The following is a 19,499-nucleotide window of genomic DNA, read 5'->3' as shown; positions in this document are numbered from 1 at the left end:
GTCTTATTTCCTGGCGGTGGTCTTGCCATCTTGCTCTGTCCTGTTCCTGGATCTCAGGGCCCGCTTGCGTGGTGGTTGTCCGTCTGCAGGGGATGGGGTGCTGGTGTGTTGGTCCTGTGGCGGGGCGTCCTGTCCACTAGCGCCGGCGGAGGTGGTGGGCAGTTCGTCGTCCTGGCTAGTGTCAGGGGCCCCTTGGAGTGCCACGGTGTCCCTCAAGGTCTTTTGAATGTCCGTCAGCACCCCTACGATGGTGCCCAGGGCGGAGCTGATGGTCCTGAGCTCCTCCCTGAACCCCAAATACAGTTCGTCCTGCAAACGCAGGGTCTCCTGCAACTTGTCCAGGACCGTCGCCATCGTCTCCTGGGAGTGGTGGTATGCTCCCATGATGGAGGAGAGGGCCTCGTGCAGAGTTGGTTCCCTTGGCCTGTCCTCCCTCTGTCGCACAGCAGCCCTCCCAGTTCCCCTATGTTCCTGTGTCTCCGTCCCCTGGACCGTGTGCCCACTACCACTGCCCCCAGGTCCCTGTTGTTGTTCGGGTGGTGGGTTATCCTGGGTGCCCTGTAGTGGTGGACACACCGCTGATTGACCTGTCTTGGGTAGGGAGGTTTGGGCCCGCTGGGTGGGTGCTGTGCTGGTGTTACCAGAGGGTGGCAGTTTGGTGTTGGGCTGTGGCTGGGCAAGGGGAATCGACTGTCCTGAGGCCCACGATGGTCCGGGCTGGTCATCAGGATCCAGTAGGGCAGAGCTGCTGTTGTCACTGTGGGCCTCTTCTGGGGGTGGAGTGGTGTTGTCTGGACCCTCTGGTGTGGTGACGTTCCTTCGGGTTCCTGCAGGGGTATAAGAACATGATTATTGCATGTGTGTGTGTGTCATGGTGTGCAATGGGTGGGTGTTTGTGTACCCCAGTGCTAGAATTGCTGTGTGGGGGCTTTAGTGGTGATGGTTAGGGGGGGTGTTCTGGGTATGTGCAGTGGGCATGCTTTAGTGAGGGGTGCCCATGCTTAGTTGTGTCATGCAGGGCTTGGTGTTGGGATGGGTGGTTGGTGTCATGGGTACATTACTGAGGATTTGGGATGATAGGGGAGGGTGTGAGGGTGGGCATGTGTGATGGCATGCAGGTAGGGTGGGGGATGTGATAGTTAAGATTTGACTTACCAGTGTCCGTTCCTCCACCGACTCCTCCGAGGCCCTCAGGATGCAAGATGGTCAGGACTTGCTCCTCCCATGTTGTTAGTTGTGGGGGAGGAGGTGGGGGTCCGCCACCAGTCCGCTGCACTGCGATGTTGTGCCTGGAGACCGTGGAACGCACCTTCCCCCGTAGGTCGTTCCACCTATTCCTGATGTCCTCCCTATTTCTTGGGTGCTGTCCCACTGCGTTGACCCAGTCGACTATTCTTCGCCATAGCTCTATCTTCCTGGCTATTGATGTGTGCTGTACCTGTGAGCCAAATAGCTGTGGCTCTACCCGTACGATTTCCTCCACCATGACCCTGAGCTCCTACTCGGAGAAGCGGGGGTGTCTTTGGCGTGACATGGGGTGGTGTATGTGGTGATGAGTGTGGTGAGTGTAGTGGTATGTGGTGTTTAGTGCGTGGATGTAGTGTGGGTGATGGTGTTGTGTGCCTCTGTGTGATGGGGTTGTCAATAGCTGTGCTGTCTCTCTGGCCTTCTCTCAGAATTTCTGGTTGTAGGGGTTTGTGGGTGATGTGGGAGTGTGTTTTATATTGTATTGGGTGTGTGGGAGTGTTGTTTGTATGAGTATCAGGTATGTGTATTTTGAATTGTCCAATGTGGCGATGTTTTGGAGATGTGTGTGTATTTTGAGCGCTGGGGTGTGTACCGCCAATGGAATACCGCGGTTGAAAGACCGCTGCGTGGATTCGTGGGTCGTAATAGCATGGGCGTGTTTCTGTTGGGGTGGAGGTGGAGGATGTGTTTCCGCCAGTTTATCGCTGACCTTTGGTGTGGCGGTATTGTGTGGGTGTCTGAATTTTGGCGGATTCCGTGATGTGTGTCATAATAGCTGTGGCGGTCTACCGCGGCCGCAACGGTGTATTTGCGGTCTTCTGCACGGCGGTAAGCGCCTTATACCGCCAATGTTGTAATGAAGGCCTAAGTGTTCTAATTATGAAGTAGATAGGCTTTCAGTGTGTTCCGGAGTACAAAATGGCAGAGCAGAATTGCGTCAATTGCTAAATTATAACCCAGGATTGCTTTTAAATAGCAAAACCTTTTTTTAAAGCAGCCCCTTTTTCTTAGAGGAAAAAAGGTTGCTTTTAAAATATGTTTTTGTTTAAAAAAAAATTCTTTGAGAGTTGGCAGTGGTCCCTTGGACCATTGCCTACTCTCCCAGATTTTTTTTTTTTTTATTCTTAACGAGGAAGGGGTCAAAACGGGATCCCTTCCCTTTTACGAATCGGCTACCATCCCAACGTGGGAGTCAATTTGACTACAACATGGAACTCACAAATTACAAATCAGTATCCACTCAGATTGCCATTTGTGGAGTCTGTAAATGTGTATGCTGAAAATGGGATTCATACATAAGAAAAACCTATTTTGTGGTCACAAAATCTATGTTTCAAATTGGGGTATTGAAATTGCAAAATAGGTTAGTATATCTGCCCTTAAATCTTTTGTCATTCCAATAAAGGAAAAGGTTTAGTCCTTAATACATTTTGGCACAAACCAAAAATTTCATTCTGTGCCAAAAAGAGATTAATTAATTATTATAACATTACTGGAGCTGAAGAATAGGCATGATTCGGGTGATAGAGTTTGGTCTAAGAAAATCTCAAAGAATGCCATACCTTAATAAGATTGCACAGTGGTTGTGACTATTGTGCATGGGGGGAAACAGAAAATAAAAATATACAAGAAGCTGCATACGTGATAGAAGTAGCTGCTCTCATGTGCCACAAATGGCTAGATGGATCATAGATTTAACTCACCCTATATGCACATCCCGGTTTTTCATATTTAACAGTGCAGTTAGCAATGGCTTGGTGGCAGTTTAGCCTCTAGCTCTCACTCCACAATAGTTATCGTCCTACTAACTATAATAACTTGACTTTCAGTGGAGTGGAGTGCGTGAGACAAGTAGGCCCTCTTGTTTTTTTCTATTAAAAGGTTTACAGTTACCAGGCACAGAAGAAAGGCAACCAATGTCTAACTGTTCATCTAATCACAATCTACTTTATCATGATACATAAAAAGCATAAACTTGAGGAGTAGCAAACTCGTATTTACTGCTTTATTGGCAATTTCCTGTCAAATTCACTTTTTAATTGCCTATAACTATCGAACAATTAAAATGTATTCTAGTAGCTTTTTTTCAGACTATACCAGTGTATAACATTTCTTGACAATAGATTACGACGGACAAAGGTAGTGAGGTTGCTCAAAAAAGCGTTTAACACAAAATTCACTTTGAGTTTTCACCTTCTAAAATTGCTTAAAAACTAGTGATTCCCTAACAGTTATTCCAGTGCTTAATGTGTGCTTGTTGTTTCTGGTGCAGAGCACCAGCACTTACTTTTGAGGACCAGGACTTATTTTTCTGCCTCAAGCATTTACTGCGAGCAATAGACACATATGGGAAAGACGAAGGAGGAGAAAACCAAAGATGAGTCACAATGGAAGAAAGTAAAAAGCTGCAAGAGTGAGCTGAAGGGGCAGGGAGTAGCGTTAAATGGATTTGAAGAGGCCCGATATGGCTTCAGGATTACACTACCTCAATATTCCGTGCTCGCACATTTAATTGAAGCAGCCACGTTTTAAGAAGAGGGCTTTGGGGACAGGCACGCTTTTATTTACAAATTAAGCACTGATCGTGAATATTGGTAAAGTGGCTGTTTACATAAAGATATCTATTTTAAACGTCTTTTTTTGTAAATATATGCACATATATATCTATATTTTTATTGTTCAAACAATCAATGTTTGTGCATTGTACAGAGTCTGAAAGTAGCAACTGATGAATGCAGAGAACCGTTTTTGGTAGAGCAGTTTAGAATGTGCTTTTTGGAATCAATATTACACGAAAAGTATGATGTCTCTGGTTATGCCATCACTCAAATAATGAAAATGAGGTTACAATCTCAAATGCCCGTTAGGAACAAGTGGGCAGGGTAATTTTGCATTTTTAAGGTCAACTTTTCCTTATTTGTGATTTTATTAGAAAACCCAGCAATTGAGTTCACAAAAAATACATGCAAAATAGATATTGCTCACATGTCACAATGTTCAAGCATGTGGATAATGTACATTTTTCAGAATGCTCCAGTGTGCATTTCTTGTCCAGTTTTCACCACACAACATTCACAGAAATCACAGAACAAGCATTTACGTCATTTATCAGCTCAACTACAACGCGCATATTATTATTTATCCCAAAGATCTGCTTTTACATGATACCACAACATCCACAAATAAAAACAAAATCACCACCTTTCCAAAAGTCAATTAAACCTTGGCAGGCTTTCTGATTATATCTTGGATGGAGCATAATCTGAATTATTTTCCATTGTTAAGTAATTTTTCAGATCATACATGAATCAATTGATGGTTTTATTTGTATTAGCCTATCTGTTAGAAATGGGGTCTCTAGTTGGCAGTGGTCTGCACCCTGTCTAAGAAGGGACCCTTCCTCTAGTCAGGTTAAGGGATCCACACAGCTAAGATAACACCTGCTCATCCCCTTGGTAGCAGGCTTATCTCAGAAGAAATGTGTACAGTATTTGTATACACACAGTAATACAGTGAAAACACTGCAAAAGTACTCCACGCCAGTTTAGAAGAAAAGCCAATATTTATCTGAGTAAAACAACAAAAATCCAACATACACAAGTAAAGATTTCACTTTTTAAAGATTGAAATGAGTTTTAATCGATAGTAATCAATAATTGTATCTTTTTAGCACAAAGTACCTGGGATGCGTCAAAAACAAAGACGATTTGGGCTGCAGGGATGGTGAGGTGTCGAAAAGCAATGTGTTAGTTCCTCACTGTGCATAGGAGGTGATGTATTGATTCTTTCCTCGCAGGAGAAGCAGTGCGTCGTTTCCTTACAGGCAGGGGAGGTGATGTGTCAATTCTCTCCTCGCAGCAAATGGCAATGCATTGATTTCTGGACACGCAGCCTCGGTTCCTTACTGTGGTACGTGGTCAATGAGAAATTGATGCCCCAGGAATGATGTGTGGAAAATCCAGATGTGCTGTGTTGATGTAGCTGTGGTGAAACAAGCGCTGTGTTGATTCTCCAGCTGCTGGACAGGCACTGCATCAATTTTTCTGCGACAGCGTGTCTGCGCATGGAGTTTCTCCTTCAGGTCACCAGCTTACACTTCCAAGGGCCCAGGGACTGGAGTTGGCACCACTTGGCAAGTCAGGACTCTCAGTAGAACAGCCCAGCTACTGGCAGATGAAGTCTTTGATGTTCCTGAGACTTCTTAACAGGACGCAAGCTCAGTTCAAGCCCCTGGAGAACCTTGGAAAGTAGGATGTAGAAAGCAAATTCCAATTCTTTCACTCCCAGGACAGAATCAGCAGGCCAGATCAACAAAGCAACAGGCAGGGTGGTGGCCCCTACTACGGCATCTAGCTCTTCTTCCTGGCAGAATGGCTTCAGTTCAGAAGCGTTCTAAAGTTGTGGTTTCAGAGGTCAATAACTTATACTAATTTCTACCTTCGAAGAAGGCAATCTTCAAGGGAAAGTCCTTGCAGTGCACAAGACTCTGCCTTTCCTGCCCTGGCCACAGACACAATCATGGGGTTAGAGACTGCTTTGTGTGAGGACAGACACAGCTCTATTCAGGTGCAAGTGTCAGCTCCTCCCACCCCTCTTTCTCAGGAAGACTCATCAGCCTGGTGAGGGGCCATCAGGGTTTACAGGGCACACCTCAGCTCCCTTTGTGTGGCTATCAAGTGTGAATACATAAACATCCAAACTCTCATCCTGACCCAGACATGTATTCAGCAAACAGGCAGAGGCACAGAATGGTTAAGCAAGGAAATGTCCACTTTCTAAAAGTGCCATTTTCAAGCTTACAATTTAAAAAACAACTTCGACAAAAGATGTCTTTTTAAATTGTGAGTTCAGAGACCCAGACCCCAAAATCCATATCTCTATCTGCTCCCAATAGGAAATTGCACTTAAAATATATTTCAAGGCAATTCGTATGTTAACCTCTGGGTGAGATAGGCCTTAAAATAGTGAAAACCGAATGTAGCATTATTTCACTATCAGGACATGTAAAACACACCAGTACATATCCTACCCTTTGAATACACTGCACCCTGTCCATGGAGCTGCCTTAGGCCTACCTTAGGGGTGACTTACATATAGTAAAAGGAAAGGTTTGGGCCTGGCAAGTGGGTGCTCTTGCCAGGTCGAACTGCCAGTTCAAAACTGCACACACAGACATTGCAGTGGCAGGTCTGAGACATGTTTACAGGGCTACTCAGGTGGGTGGCACAATCAGTGCTGCAGGCCCACTAGAAGCATTTGATTTACAGGTCCTGGGCAAACATAGTGTACTTTACTAGGGGCTTACATGTACATAAAATATGCCAATCACATGTAAACCAATTAATAATACAATTTAGATGGAGAGGACATGCACTGGTCAGCAGTGGTAAAATGCCCAGAGTCCTAAAGCCAGCAAAAATGAAATTCAGCACAGGATCAAAACAGGAGGTCAGAAGCCAAAAAGACAGGGGAAACCGTGCCAAGAGTTGACAGGTCTAACACAATCAATTTAGTTTTTGTCAATTCAGTGGAGTATAACCTGCTTACTAGTTCTCTGATTGGCTTGTTTCATCCTTCTACAACTGTCTGCTTTTCAGGAATTTTTTCTAAAAAGACTCAGTGACCATGCATTCATTTTGCCATTCTCTGTGTTTTCCCATTTCTCACAACACATTTCCTTTCATAACTTTAAAAAAATTAATTTTCTACAACTCCGTAACTTGAGCTGCTTTTTTACATACACTTTCACTTTTAAATTGCTTCACTCTTTGAGCCACTCTCTTTTGTGCTTAAAATCCACATTGAACTGTTTGTTTGCTTACCCCTACACATTCTTCTATTTCTGTGTGCTTTCTTTCCTGTGCCCTCCGTTTTGCTTTTCCCAGCTACAGCAACCAAACTGCCTCACCGCACTCCCCTGTCTTGCTTCCACTTGCCCTCTATTTTGCTTCTTCCATCTCTCCTGTTGGTTCCGCCCTCTCCATGATTCTGCTCTCCATGTGCTTCCTTCATGTTATTTTCCCCATCCGTGTTCTTTCACCCACTCAGTTACTTTTTTTTTATTCTATCCAACTGAGATCAGTAAATAAAAAGAAGAAAATGCGTGTGTTAGTAGGTGTGTGCATGCCTGGCACGCACATCTACAAAATGGCACAGCCAGCCTCATAGGATTTTTTTTCCAGTTTATTAGCCATGATGCACAGCTTGAACGATCCTGTGCACAACGGCTAAAACCATTTTCAAAATCAACTAAAAGGTCCCAATGCCACTCCTTGTTGCTGTTTTGTAACTCAAGTGCAAACATTGAAAAATTAGTCTGCATTCTTTCTTTTTAAAGAGCTATTTGTGGATTATGATCTTTTTTTTAAAACCTTCTATCGCCAGTCAAAATGATGTATAAACATGTGCAGCAGACGGTTTCTGAACTGCAAACCAATGTTTTGCCAGTGGTTAAAAAATATTTCTCTGAAATGTACTGGTGCGAAATCATTTATCCCGTTATTTTTTACTATACGCTGCAAAAATGGTGCAAATTGAACATTTTTAGTCCGATGCAAAGTTCATAGGTGCGGAAGTAGGAGTGCTGGAGGTGATGTAGTACCCTCAATAGAACCACCCTGGAGGTCTACATGTGTATGAGCAATAAAGATGTCTTTAAAATGTGTTTTTATCATGCCCCATTTGCTATGCTTTAAAAGACTGTGGTCACATGTCAGTTTATGTCTCCTGACAAAATGCTGCTTCTTTTAACAGGGAAATTGGTGTTTCCTTTTATCTCTGACTGCAAGGTTTGAGGATTATCTAAATTGAAACTATGTGACAAGCTTGCTAGTAAGAAAGGAAAGTCTGTGGAATGCCATTTATTCCTAAGGCACAACATATAAATACCTACAAATGAACGATACAAATATTTAAACTTTATTACAGTTAGGAAAGCACCTATGAAGGGTCTTTATTGTAATTATGAAGTGCGCTTGAAAAAATGATTTTCATAGCATCAGAAAAAACCAAGACACTTTAGTTGGTGACGCCCAAATGACACATTACTGAATGTGTTACACACATCGTTTGTATGCTATACAGTTTTATCAGTAAAACTACGCCTGTGCAAAATTGTAAATGACAGTAAGCTACCACATAATTCTTTGAAAATATATTTGTGACAGTGTGCACCAAATGCCCTACCATCCACATACTACACCCGTACCACTCCTTTGCCGTATGGCTGTGGCTCATTTACTTGTTCTTTGTGTTATGCTTCGATGTTGCACAGTCCTTTTGCGTTTTATGAAGTAACATTAATGGCAGCACACCCCCACCCCTCTTCGTCTGAAAATGGTATCACCACCACTGGCAAAGTCCCTCTGATATGGCTCTTGTTATAATATAGATCATAAACTCATATAGTATTGTATTTCACAATTGTGTAATGTACATACTCAAGCCGTGCCATCAATTTATAGGCAACAACCACTTATGTCTTTATGTATACTATTTTCCATGTAAGAGTTGGTAGGCTCCAGGGCTCTCCTTCAGAATGTTGAAGAATGGAACAACCGGGAGTGCACCTTGGAATGTTGATGAAGGGAGCTGGCAGAGGAGCAGTTGAGGTGTTGTGCAAGGAGTCTGTTCAATAAACCAATATTCAACTTATGTGAGTTGTGCGTTGTTACAGCTCTATATTTAGTTTTCTCTTTCTACATTAAATATGCACTCCACAGCTGTTGCAAAGAGTAACAAAATCATTATCACTCTTCTTTGACACCCTTAGAGGTCTCTCCTGTACCGTGGGCTCTCTTTATGCCTGCTCGTTATCAGTTCGTTTTTCAGCTCACTCTATACAAAATATTTCTTTTTTAAGATAGGCTTCTCTTGAAGAAGCGAATGTTTCCATGCAATAACATGTTTAGCTAATTTCTTTAGTTAATTTTTGTTTAATTAAATTTTTTGCAGTTAATTTCTGTCATAAAGTTTGTTTTTGCCATTCCTACTGAATTACATTTAAAAGTATAGCATTTATGATTGGAACATATACATTATAGTGCAAGTTTTCGTTTTATATTTGCGATCTTCTTAGAATTTGCCGAGCTGGATTAGTGGGGATTTCGCTACAAAATCATACAATTTATAATTCTGCAATTCTTTTTTATATGATTTTACATGAACGAATACATCTTGTGCCTCTGTATTTAAAACAATGAAACAACCACACTGATAATCTGTACACTTACCTGTATGGCAGCTAAGTTTTTCTGGTTCTGTGAGGGTGCTTCATGGACAAATCGAAGCCAATTTGAATGACGGGGGTTGCTGGCATCGAGCACATACAGCACCTCTCCTTTGCTACCACGGACCTGGCACATAAAATATATAAGCAAACATAAGAATGGCATCAACTTCTACCTAGAGATAGAGAAGAAATACAGAAATTCAACATTGATATTGTAGGTGCCAGTTTTCTTTATTATATCAGTTTTATTTATGATCTATAGCCAGATTGGAAAAACACTGCATTAAGAGCCCCATTTAGCGTAGCCTGACAGGTCACCAGAGACTCTGGCTTCTGATTGTCTTCTGGATGATAGTTCACCATAGTCAGAAATTCCTGTCTGCAAAGCTGGATTTCTGTTCTTGGGGCATCCACTGGTGGGATAGATGTGTTGAAGGCACAGATGGATGTTGAGAAGCAGCATGATTTTTTCACCTACCCCACATTTAGGGGCTTATTTTCAAGCCCGTGTGCCTCCAGTGCGTCACTTTTTGTGACACACCGGCAGCGCATAGTGCAGGCCGATCTTTACAAGGCCACGCAAAGCCACTTTGTGTGGCTTTTCATGGCCTTGTAGATATGGTGTAAGGAAATGCCTCCTTGGCATGGTTACCCTCTGACTTTTTGCCTTTGCTGATGCTATGTTTTGAATTGAAAGTGTGCTGAGGCCTGCTAACCAGGCCCCAGCACCAGTGTTCTTTCCCTAACCTGTACTTTTGTATCCACAATTGGCACACCCTGGCATCCAGATAAGTCCCTTGTAAGTGGTACCCCTGGTACCAAGGGCCCTGATGCCAAGGAAGGTCTCTAAGGGCTGCAGCATGTCTTATGCCACCCTGGAGACCCCTCACTCAGCACAGACACACTGCTTGCCAGCTTGTGTGTGCTGGTGAGAACAAAACGAGTAAGTCGACATGGCACTCCCCTCAGGGTGCCATGCCAGCCTCTCACTGCCTATGCAGGTATAGATAAGTCACCCCTCTAGTAGGCCTTACAGCCCTAAGGCAGGGTGCACTATACCATAGGTGAGGGCACCAGTGCATGAGCACTGTGCCCCTACAGTGTCTAAGCAATACCTTAGACATTGTAAGTGCAGGGTAGCCATAAGAGTATATGGTCTGGGAGTCTGTTTTACACGAACTCCACAGCACCATAATGGCTACACTGAAAACTGGGAAGTTTGGTATCAAACTTCTCAGCACAATAAAAGCACACTGATGCCAGTGTACATTTTATTGTAAAATACACCCCAGAGGGCACCTTAGAGGTGCCCCCTGAAACCTTAACCGACTATCTGTGTAGGCTGACTGGTTCCAGCAGCCTGCCACAACCGAGACATGTTGTTGGCCCCATGGGGAGAGTGCCTTTGTCACTCTGAGGCCAGTAACAAAGCCTGCACTGGGTGGAGATGCTAACACCTCCCCCAGGCAGGAGCTGTCACACCTGGCGGTGAGCCTCAAAGGCTCACACCTTTGTGCCAGCACCGCAGGACACTCCAGCTAGTGGAGTTGCCCGCCACCTCCGGCCACGGCCCCCACTTTTGGCGGCAAGGCCGGAGAAAATAATGAGAATAACAAGGAGGAGTCACTGGCCAGTCAGGACAGCCCCTAAGGTGTCCTGAGCTGAAGTGACTCTAACTTTTAGAAATCCTCCATCTTGCAGATGGAGGATTCCCGAATAGGATTAGGGATGTGACCCCCTCCCCTTGGGAGGAGGCACAAAGAGGGTGTACCCACCCTCAGGGCTAGTAGCCATTGGCTACTAACCCCCCAGACCTAAACACGCCCTTAAATTTAGTATTTAAGGGCTTCCCTGAACCTAAGAATTTAGATTCCTGAAACTACAAGAAGAAGAAGACTGCTGAGCTGAAAAACCCCTGCAGAGGAAGAACAGAAGACACCAACTGCTTTGGCCCCAGACTTACCGGCCTGTCTCCTGCCTTCCAAAGAAACCTGCTCCAGCGACGCTTTCCAAGGGACCAGTGACCTCTGACTCCTCTGAGAACTGCCCTGCTTCAAGAAAGACAAGAACTCCCGAGGACAGCGGCACTGCTCCAAAAGAACTGCAACTTTGTTTCAAGGAGCAGATTTAAAGACCCCTGCAACTCCCCGCAAGAAGCGTGAGACTTGCAACACTGCACCCGGCGACCCCGACTCGACTGGTGGAGAACCAACACCTCAGGGAGGACCCTCCGGCGACTCCGAGACCGTGAGTAACCAAAGTTGTCCCCCCTGAGCCCCCACAGCGACGCCTGCAGAGGGAATCCCGAGGCTCCCCCTGACCGCGACTGCCTGAACTCCATTTCCCCACGGCTGGAAAAGACCCTGCACCCGCAGCCCCCAGCACCTAAAGGAACGGAACTCCTGTGCAGGAGTGACCCCCAGGAGGCCCTCTCCCTTGCCCAGGTGGTGGCTACCCCGAGGAGCCCCCCCTTGCCTGCCTGCAACGCTGAAGAGATCCCTTGATCTCTCATTGAAAACCATTGTAAACCCGACGCGTGTTTGCACACTGCACCCGGCCGCCCCTGCGCTGCTGAGGGTGTACTTTTTGTGCTGACTTGTGTCCCCCCGGGTGCCCAACAAAACCCCCCTGGTCTGCCCTCCGAAGACGCGGGTACTTACCTGCTGGCAGACCGGAACCGGGGCACCCCCTTCTCTCCATTGAAGCCTATGTGTTTTGGGCACCTCTTTGACCTCTGCACCTGACCGGCCCTGAGCTGCTGGTGTGGTAACTTTGGGGTCGCTCTGAACCCCCAACGGTGGGCTACCTTGGACCCAAACCTGAGACTTGTAAGTGATTTACTTACCTGACAAAACTAACAAAAACTTACCTCCCCCAGGAACTGTGAAAATTGCACTGTGTCCACTTTTAAAACAGCTTATTGTGTTTTATGTAAAAAGTATACATGCTAATGTAATGATTCAAAGTTCCTAAAGTACTTACCTGCAATACCTTTCAAATGAGATATTACATGTAGAATTTGAACCTGTGGTTCTTAAAATAAACTAAGAAAAGATATGTTTCTATAACAAAACCTATTGGCTGGATTTGTCTCTGAGTGTGTGTTCCTCATTTATTGCCTGTGTGTATGTACAACAAATGCTTAACACTACTCCTTTGATAAGCCTACTGCTCGACCACACTACCACAAAATAGAGCATTAGTATTATCTCTTTTTGCCACTATCTTACCTCTAAGGGGAACCCTTGGACTCTGTGCATGCTATTCCTTACTTTGAAATAGCACATACAGAGCCAACTTCCTACATATGGTGTAAGTCAACGGAGAGAAAGTCGCTGCATTGCCTTACAATGGATCAGGGAGGCATTCCATGGGTGTTGCAGTGGGTTTTCCCATGCAAAGCCCATGGGTTTTGATGCAATCCCAGATTGACAAGAATCTGTAGACCTGGGAATGCATCAAAATCGAACGCCTCCTCAAGGGAGGCCCAACAAAGAAAAATATCTTTATATCTATTAATTCTTTCCTCTCTCTATGTGTGCTACCTTCTGGTGCACACGTAGAAAGAAGAAAAAGCCTCCATGGATTGTTTTTGTGGAGGAAGGTGTCCCTTCTTACACAAAAATTAACCTATCAGTGACACCATGGTGCAAGGCTGCCTGTACAGGGCTAGGCAGCCCATTGAGTGCCAGCGCAAGGGGAGAGGACAGAAATGCATGGTTTCTTGTAGACACAGTGCATTACTTCCCTTTCCCTGTACTGTAGCACAGCAAGGCCACTTGCTATGGTGCCCTGCACTACAGGGCTGGATAATACGCCCCTCATTTTACAGGACATTTGTTCATTTAAAATCAAGAGTTTTCTCCCACCGTGTGTTGGCTAGTCTAAGGTTTCTCTGCCTGTTATCATCATGCTTCACATACCGAACCAAATAGGAAAATAAATAACTGTGGGCCATACTCCCCTGAATTGAACAGGACATCTGTCACTGTGTATGCAACAAAACAAATTAGGGATATAAACCTAGGAAGAATTATGTGGTCCAGTGCATCAGTCTCCCTACTTGAATCTATAACTGAATTAAGATGCACTGTTCCAAAAGAACAGACTCCATTCCACCAGTTAGGGTAGGGGTCTTTTCAGTCACCACATGCATTAGTCTTACCAGAACAGTAGCCGTCACACACCATTGGGTGACATGCTTCATCATCGGGCCATGCTCCTCATCGGGCTGGCACTGCAGGGCCTGATGGGCCCTACTAGAGGGCTTTTTTCCAGAAATCTTTTTAAGAAAGAATGCCGGTAGTGAGTGGATGTGTGAGGGGCTGGGAAACACTGCCAAAATTGGCTAAAGGTGTCCAAGAAAACCATCTTTAATATAACCTAGCACCCCTGCCAAGATTAAAAACAAAAAAACAAAAAAGGGGGAAAGAACAGAAAACAATTGTCTGATTCCCTACTAACAACTAAATGTATGTCTACCACTCCAATTAGAGATTTAGATATTATGGAGCTGTGTGTGGGCATTCCCTAGACTAAAGAACTGCTAGTCATGGTCAACATGTTTTTAACTTAATTCAGTTATAGGCAACTGTCACTGAGACCTGGTGGTCCAGTAGCAGCAGTATATCAGTTCAAGGGTTTCCAGTGGCTGTGCCAGGTCATGTGCTGCAGTCTGAAAATCAGAAGTTCCCCCATCTCTATGTAGGGATGGGGTGAACAGAGCAATGCATTTAGGTCATATGCCATTCTCTAAGTGTGGCCCTAAACCCTACATCAGTAGATTTGCACATACATGTGAAGAAGATTTATTTTGGAAGTCTCAAAATATTGTGGATGTTCCAAAGTAATAAATTTACTGTTAGTGGTTTGAACACTGGTGTTCCCAGCAGAACAGCGCGGGTGACCAGAAAAAGGTAATGAGCACACTCCATCCTTCTAAGTGGCTTTCCGCATCCATTTACAAATTGCTCTACAAAGAAGTACAGACTGATATTAAAGAAAATAAATGTTTATCTTGAAGAAAAGCTGTGCTTGATGATGTAGCCATATTGCTAGCCATTCAGTTTGCATATTCCCTGATTTTATAAATAAACATTGATTGAGAGAAAAAAATACTTTGGCAAAATGTTTTAACCATGTCCCACATGTTGACATGGTCATCAGAATAAATAAGGGGCATGGAATATGAAACACCTAATGAAGTGGTCAAAAAAGTCTTCCTTCACAAAGAAGATGACTGCTGTTTACATGTGGTTTATGCAAATAAGCAGGAAAAGGATAGCTGAAATAAATTTTATTTATGCACTCAATCAGATTCTTCTAAGCTATGAGGAGCTTCCCTCTGTTCTTACATTTTCTAACTGTAAAGTATGTTATTACTAATCTAGAACTGTACTCATGTGCATCCGCCTGCAGAATTGATCCTTCCTGCAATTGTTCTTATCATATGAAAACATTACATTTCTTTCTTGCTGTTCGTCTTTTTCTCCAAAACATAACAATGCTCTAATAAAATAATACAAGGCAGAGCAAAAGTCTGTTCTGTCAGAACGTTTAAGATTAGCCACAAGAAAAAAAAAAAAGCAAACTAATCAACTCAAAAACAAACTTATCATCCAAAGTTTGCAAAGGCTGGAAGAGTCTACATATGCATTTTGTCTGTAGTAGTTGCAAAAAACAAACTTCCTTGAGGAGTAAATATTTTTTATTTTATTAAAAACAAAAGCAGCAATACAGCTAATATTGCTTTCAACAAAGTTTTTTTCTGGGATGACAGAAGTCGTGCAATTTCATTCTGCAGAATTCCACAGAGTTACATAAAAATTCCACCAGATTCCACAGAGTTCTGCCAACAAGTGGAAATATGCATGCTGTGCCACTGTTATTTAGTGCTAGTAGCACATTTTCCACTTAAAAATCAGCACAAATGGCACCACACGGTGCTCAAGAGCACACAGCTATTCATGTTGATTTTGATAGTGCTCAAGTAGAAAATCTACTCAACAAACAGCCTTCTGACTGCGCCAGAGACTGCTGAGTCCTCCAGCATTAGAAAATCTCACCGGAAGTCCCCCTAGGGACCAGGAATTGCTCCAGAGTATGCCAACGCTCGCTCACACTTGCTCGCCAGCTCATATTTGTATAGTCTCCAGGGAGAAAAAAATCCCACCATGTGGCTATTGTAGGAAGTTGTCCAGAACTCCACATTACAACAGTAAAAAGGAGCCACCCAAAATTCCAGAAAGAAATTTTCCACCCGGGCCTATTTTTTTCCCTTTCATACTATCTAACTAAAATCTGCAGACTTTTTTTCTCATTCAAAGATGGAACCTGTACACTATGGACAGGTCCTTTTCATTTGTCACTGAATGTGTATAAACTAGATCAATATGTAGCTATGCATAAAAACAGATTATAGAAACGTATTTCACCATATGAATTTTCAAAATATTTTGAATTGGAGAAATGTTCTTGGCATCCGCATTGCGAATACTCCTCTTATCACATTCGGTTGCATTCTCCATGAAACCTCCTCAGATGTTGCTGCAATAAAAAGCCCATATAAGGTCTGCAACTGTCTATCTAAGAAAAGCAGGTGATTCCTGCTACTTGACGTGCCTCGCCTCCACCAACCAGTTTTGTATTATTGTAAATCAGACTGCAGCATACTACCAAAATGCTTCATTTTCATTGGTTTGTAGTGGGTCAGGAGTTTAATAACTAGAAGCTGAGACAAGCATCATTGCAGCAGTGACCAACATATTGCTAAGTCTTCGTTCTGTGAAGATTGCAGAATTGTAATAGAAAAGGAAAATGATGACCTACTTCACAGAATGAGCCTGCAGTGGGTGACATGTTGCTGAAGACAACAATAATGGAATCATTAATTCACCTATGCCGATGGCTGAATATGTACATTAATGTGTTTCCTAGCTCTTCTATGCTCTCTTAAGACAAACAAATCCTCCAAAACATTCATTTCCTTTGGTTTGTATTATATATTTAAACTGCTCTGAGTGTGAACATTGCTTAGTCCATCACAGGTTTCAAATAGTAATTTGACTGAACTTTAAAAAAAATGTGTTAATGTATTCTCTTCAGTTGTAGTTGTTTATAACGTATGCAGAGCAACATTTTATAGACAATCATTATACATATAAAGTGGGAAAAGGGAAAATTGAAAAGAAACGACCAAATAACAACTCATTTGAAGGATCTTACTACCTAAAAGACGAAAATTGTATTATGAGATCGGCTTTGAATAGCTTCCTACGTCTCTAAAAAATCTGCTCTGATGCATTTAAGTGAAACATTAAAGAAGCAATGTCTATAAACATGCTACTTGTTTCAGATTAAGTAAGCAAAGGGGGAATGAGAAGTTTCAGGAAACTGATGTTATCCTAATCAATTATGTTTTACCACCGATAACTAAAAACCCTAACTTCACATCCCATTTTAATCAGCTATTTTGTATCTGCATAGCACCTCAATCCCAATGCGCTTCAGCCTGCTCCAGGGAAGAGCTTCTAAATTCAATTTCTCCTATTCCATTAATATGGCATCCAGTATATCTCACTTTTGCCATGTATGTAGAATGTTGGCATTCCAATTGCTCATTATGACTTTGTCATGATGCCATAGTTTTGGTTATTTCACTCAGAATTATAAGACATTTGTTTCGTGCATGGATGCGGTAGATGTTTGTGCATTTATAGAAAATGTTCCCTAACCGTAATTTCGCTAACAAAATTTAAATCCTCCTTTTACCTCAATCTGTTCATTTACTTTCATGCCCTCCATAAGAAATGTTTTCAGTTGTTCCACAGATGGTGTTTAAGCAACATGGCATTCATGTGTGCCTCACTTTTGTGATTAATGTAGAATATTAGTGCTCTAGTTGTATAATGAAACTCTCTGGGGAATCTGCTGTAGAACACGATGGATCAACTTACTGACTGCTTCATATGACATACTTTTCTCACATATATGACAAAAATATTTGTGCTTTTATAGAATGTCTGTACTTGGCTTAGCTTCTGGACCTACTAATCATAATGTAGAAGACAAAATAAGAGAACAGTATTTTCTCTCGAAGATAATTCCTCAAATCCTTGCCAAGGATCATGATTTTTCATGGATGAAATCACCTTAAAATTAATTGCAATTCAACATTTCTGCAAGGCATCATCAATAAATGATTTAGAATGTGGCTAAAATCTGTTACTACTCTTTCAATATTTGCAATATACTTTTCTGTGACCTAAAAAAACAGACATTCACTGCAATGCATTTCATTGGAACACAAATGGCAGTGTTTCACAAAAAAGAGTTCCAACAAGCATGGTTCTTGCAACCTTCCACCTAACTTGTCCCATGAAAAAACTCCACCTAACAAATGATTTTGTGAATAGCACCTCAATTTCTATGGGTTTCATTTACAACAGCAATATAATCTGGGGAGTAGAACACTCCTGGATAGTAATCGACCAAGATTAAGTAGGACCCTATGCTTCACCACAAGCCCTCGGACACCACCCTTTTCAATAACCCCACTTGAAATATTTTGCTTAGACAGTATACATTTTCTATACACCAATGCAGTATTGATTAAGTTCAAGGATAAGAGTTTTAGAGAAGGTTTTAGGAGAGGTGAAAACAAATACCAGCAGCATCTTTCATTGGAATTGGAGAGGTTCCTATAATCTACACTATTATTCCTTGTGATCTTTTTTACTTGTTCCTATTAACCTGTCCTGTTCCTTGGTCTCTCTTTTTTTCCTTTTCCCCATTCTCTTTGTTTCATTATTTTCTTGTCCACTTATATGACTATACTTTTCTAACTTTCTTTATGTTCTTTTAGAAGTTCTAGTAGGGTAATATTGAGGAAGGTGGCACAATTTTGCACCTAATCTATTCAGTGAACACCTACATTAGAGGCAACCGTGGCACACATGCCAGAATGACATAGGAGAACAAAACTCTATTGACCACCACCAATAGTCACACTGACCCTTCGATGTCCACGTCAGGCACATCCATTGCAGCTAAGAGCACCTTCTGTGGATTATCTAGCATGGGGACTGATTGCTCTACCACAGGAAACAACTGGAACAAGAGAAAACAATAAAATATTGTCCTGCATGGGGGGGCATCCCCTTCACGTTTAATTTGCAAAACTTGATCTACAATCATATCTAGGAAGGGGACTGCCCAAGTCTTGATGAAAACTGAACATGATAAAGCAAGTTACAACACTGTAATCATAGTGAAGAGTAAGTAAGTGAACCAAAGACAGAGATGCCATCTGAAAAGTAAACAGGCAGGAGTTAAGTGTTGTGCCTGTTTCCAAGACAAGCAGAAAAGTACAGGTTTTGCAGCACCACCACAAGCCCCCATACACCGGATGGGTCAACAGCTCCACCACTATCATCTCAAACAATACCACTACCCGCTACAGCACAAATAATACAATAAATATTTCTATGAACAGGAGTAGAAGCAAAAATAATTAGTGGTTCTCATGGAAATGGGAGTGGTTCTCTCTGCTGCTAAAAGTTCTGCTGAGGAATCTAAACACTTTGATCTGCAGCCTGTGAAGCATGCCTGGCTTTAGGGAAATACCCTGCCATTCTAATTTAAATGTTGACTCTTTCTAACCAGCTCTGAAAGGATCAGATCATCGTTGCTGTGCCACAGCTCTGTAGAACCTCCTGCCACTGCCACTTCTCCAGATCCAATAAAACACATACTGTCTCAGCAGAAAGAGAAGCAACAGTAGATGTCATGCAATAAGTAAACATATACAGCCTCTATCGCAGGTGACTTGGTGTGACAACTGACTGCAAACATATTGGGCACTACATCTAAACTGAAACTGGGTCTTGAGGACAATGTTGACCACTGAACGTTCGAAAGAAACAATACTACTATTGTTGCATGTTTGTGCAGGGTAGCAAATCCTCTGCAGCTATCAACGGATCTCCATCTGGATAATATGTGAAATGTCTAATGTAAACAT

At 42.8% G+C, this 19,499-nt stretch overlaps 1 protein-coding gene across 2 annotated transcripts in view; it reads right to left on the bottom strand.

Moving 5' to 3' along the window:
• PRDM5 (PR/SET domain 5) overlaps window positions 1-19,499 on the bottom strand; it is a 690,485-nt gene that overhangs the window by 572,454 nt on the left and 98,532 nt on the right. For both annotated transcript variants that reach the window (XM_069242565.1, XM_069242566.1), the window contains exon 3: window positions 9,480-9,602. In XM_069242565.1, coding sequence (XP_069098666.1) covers window positions 9,480-9,602 — 123 coding nt within the window. The remainder of the gene's footprint in view (window positions 1-9,479; window positions 9,603-19,499) is intronic.

Source organism: Pleurodeles waltl, chromosome 1_2 (assembly GCF_031143425.1).
Source record: "Pleurodeles waltl isolate 20211129_DDA chromosome 1_2, aPleWal1.hap1.20221129, whole genome shotgun sequence".
Lineage (NCBI taxonomy): Eukaryota > Metazoa > Chordata > Amphibia > Caudata > Salamandridae > Pleurodeles > Pleurodeles waltl.
Note: the sequence above shows the minus strand (reverse complement) of the source record. Positions and strands in the feature narration are given on the sequence as shown.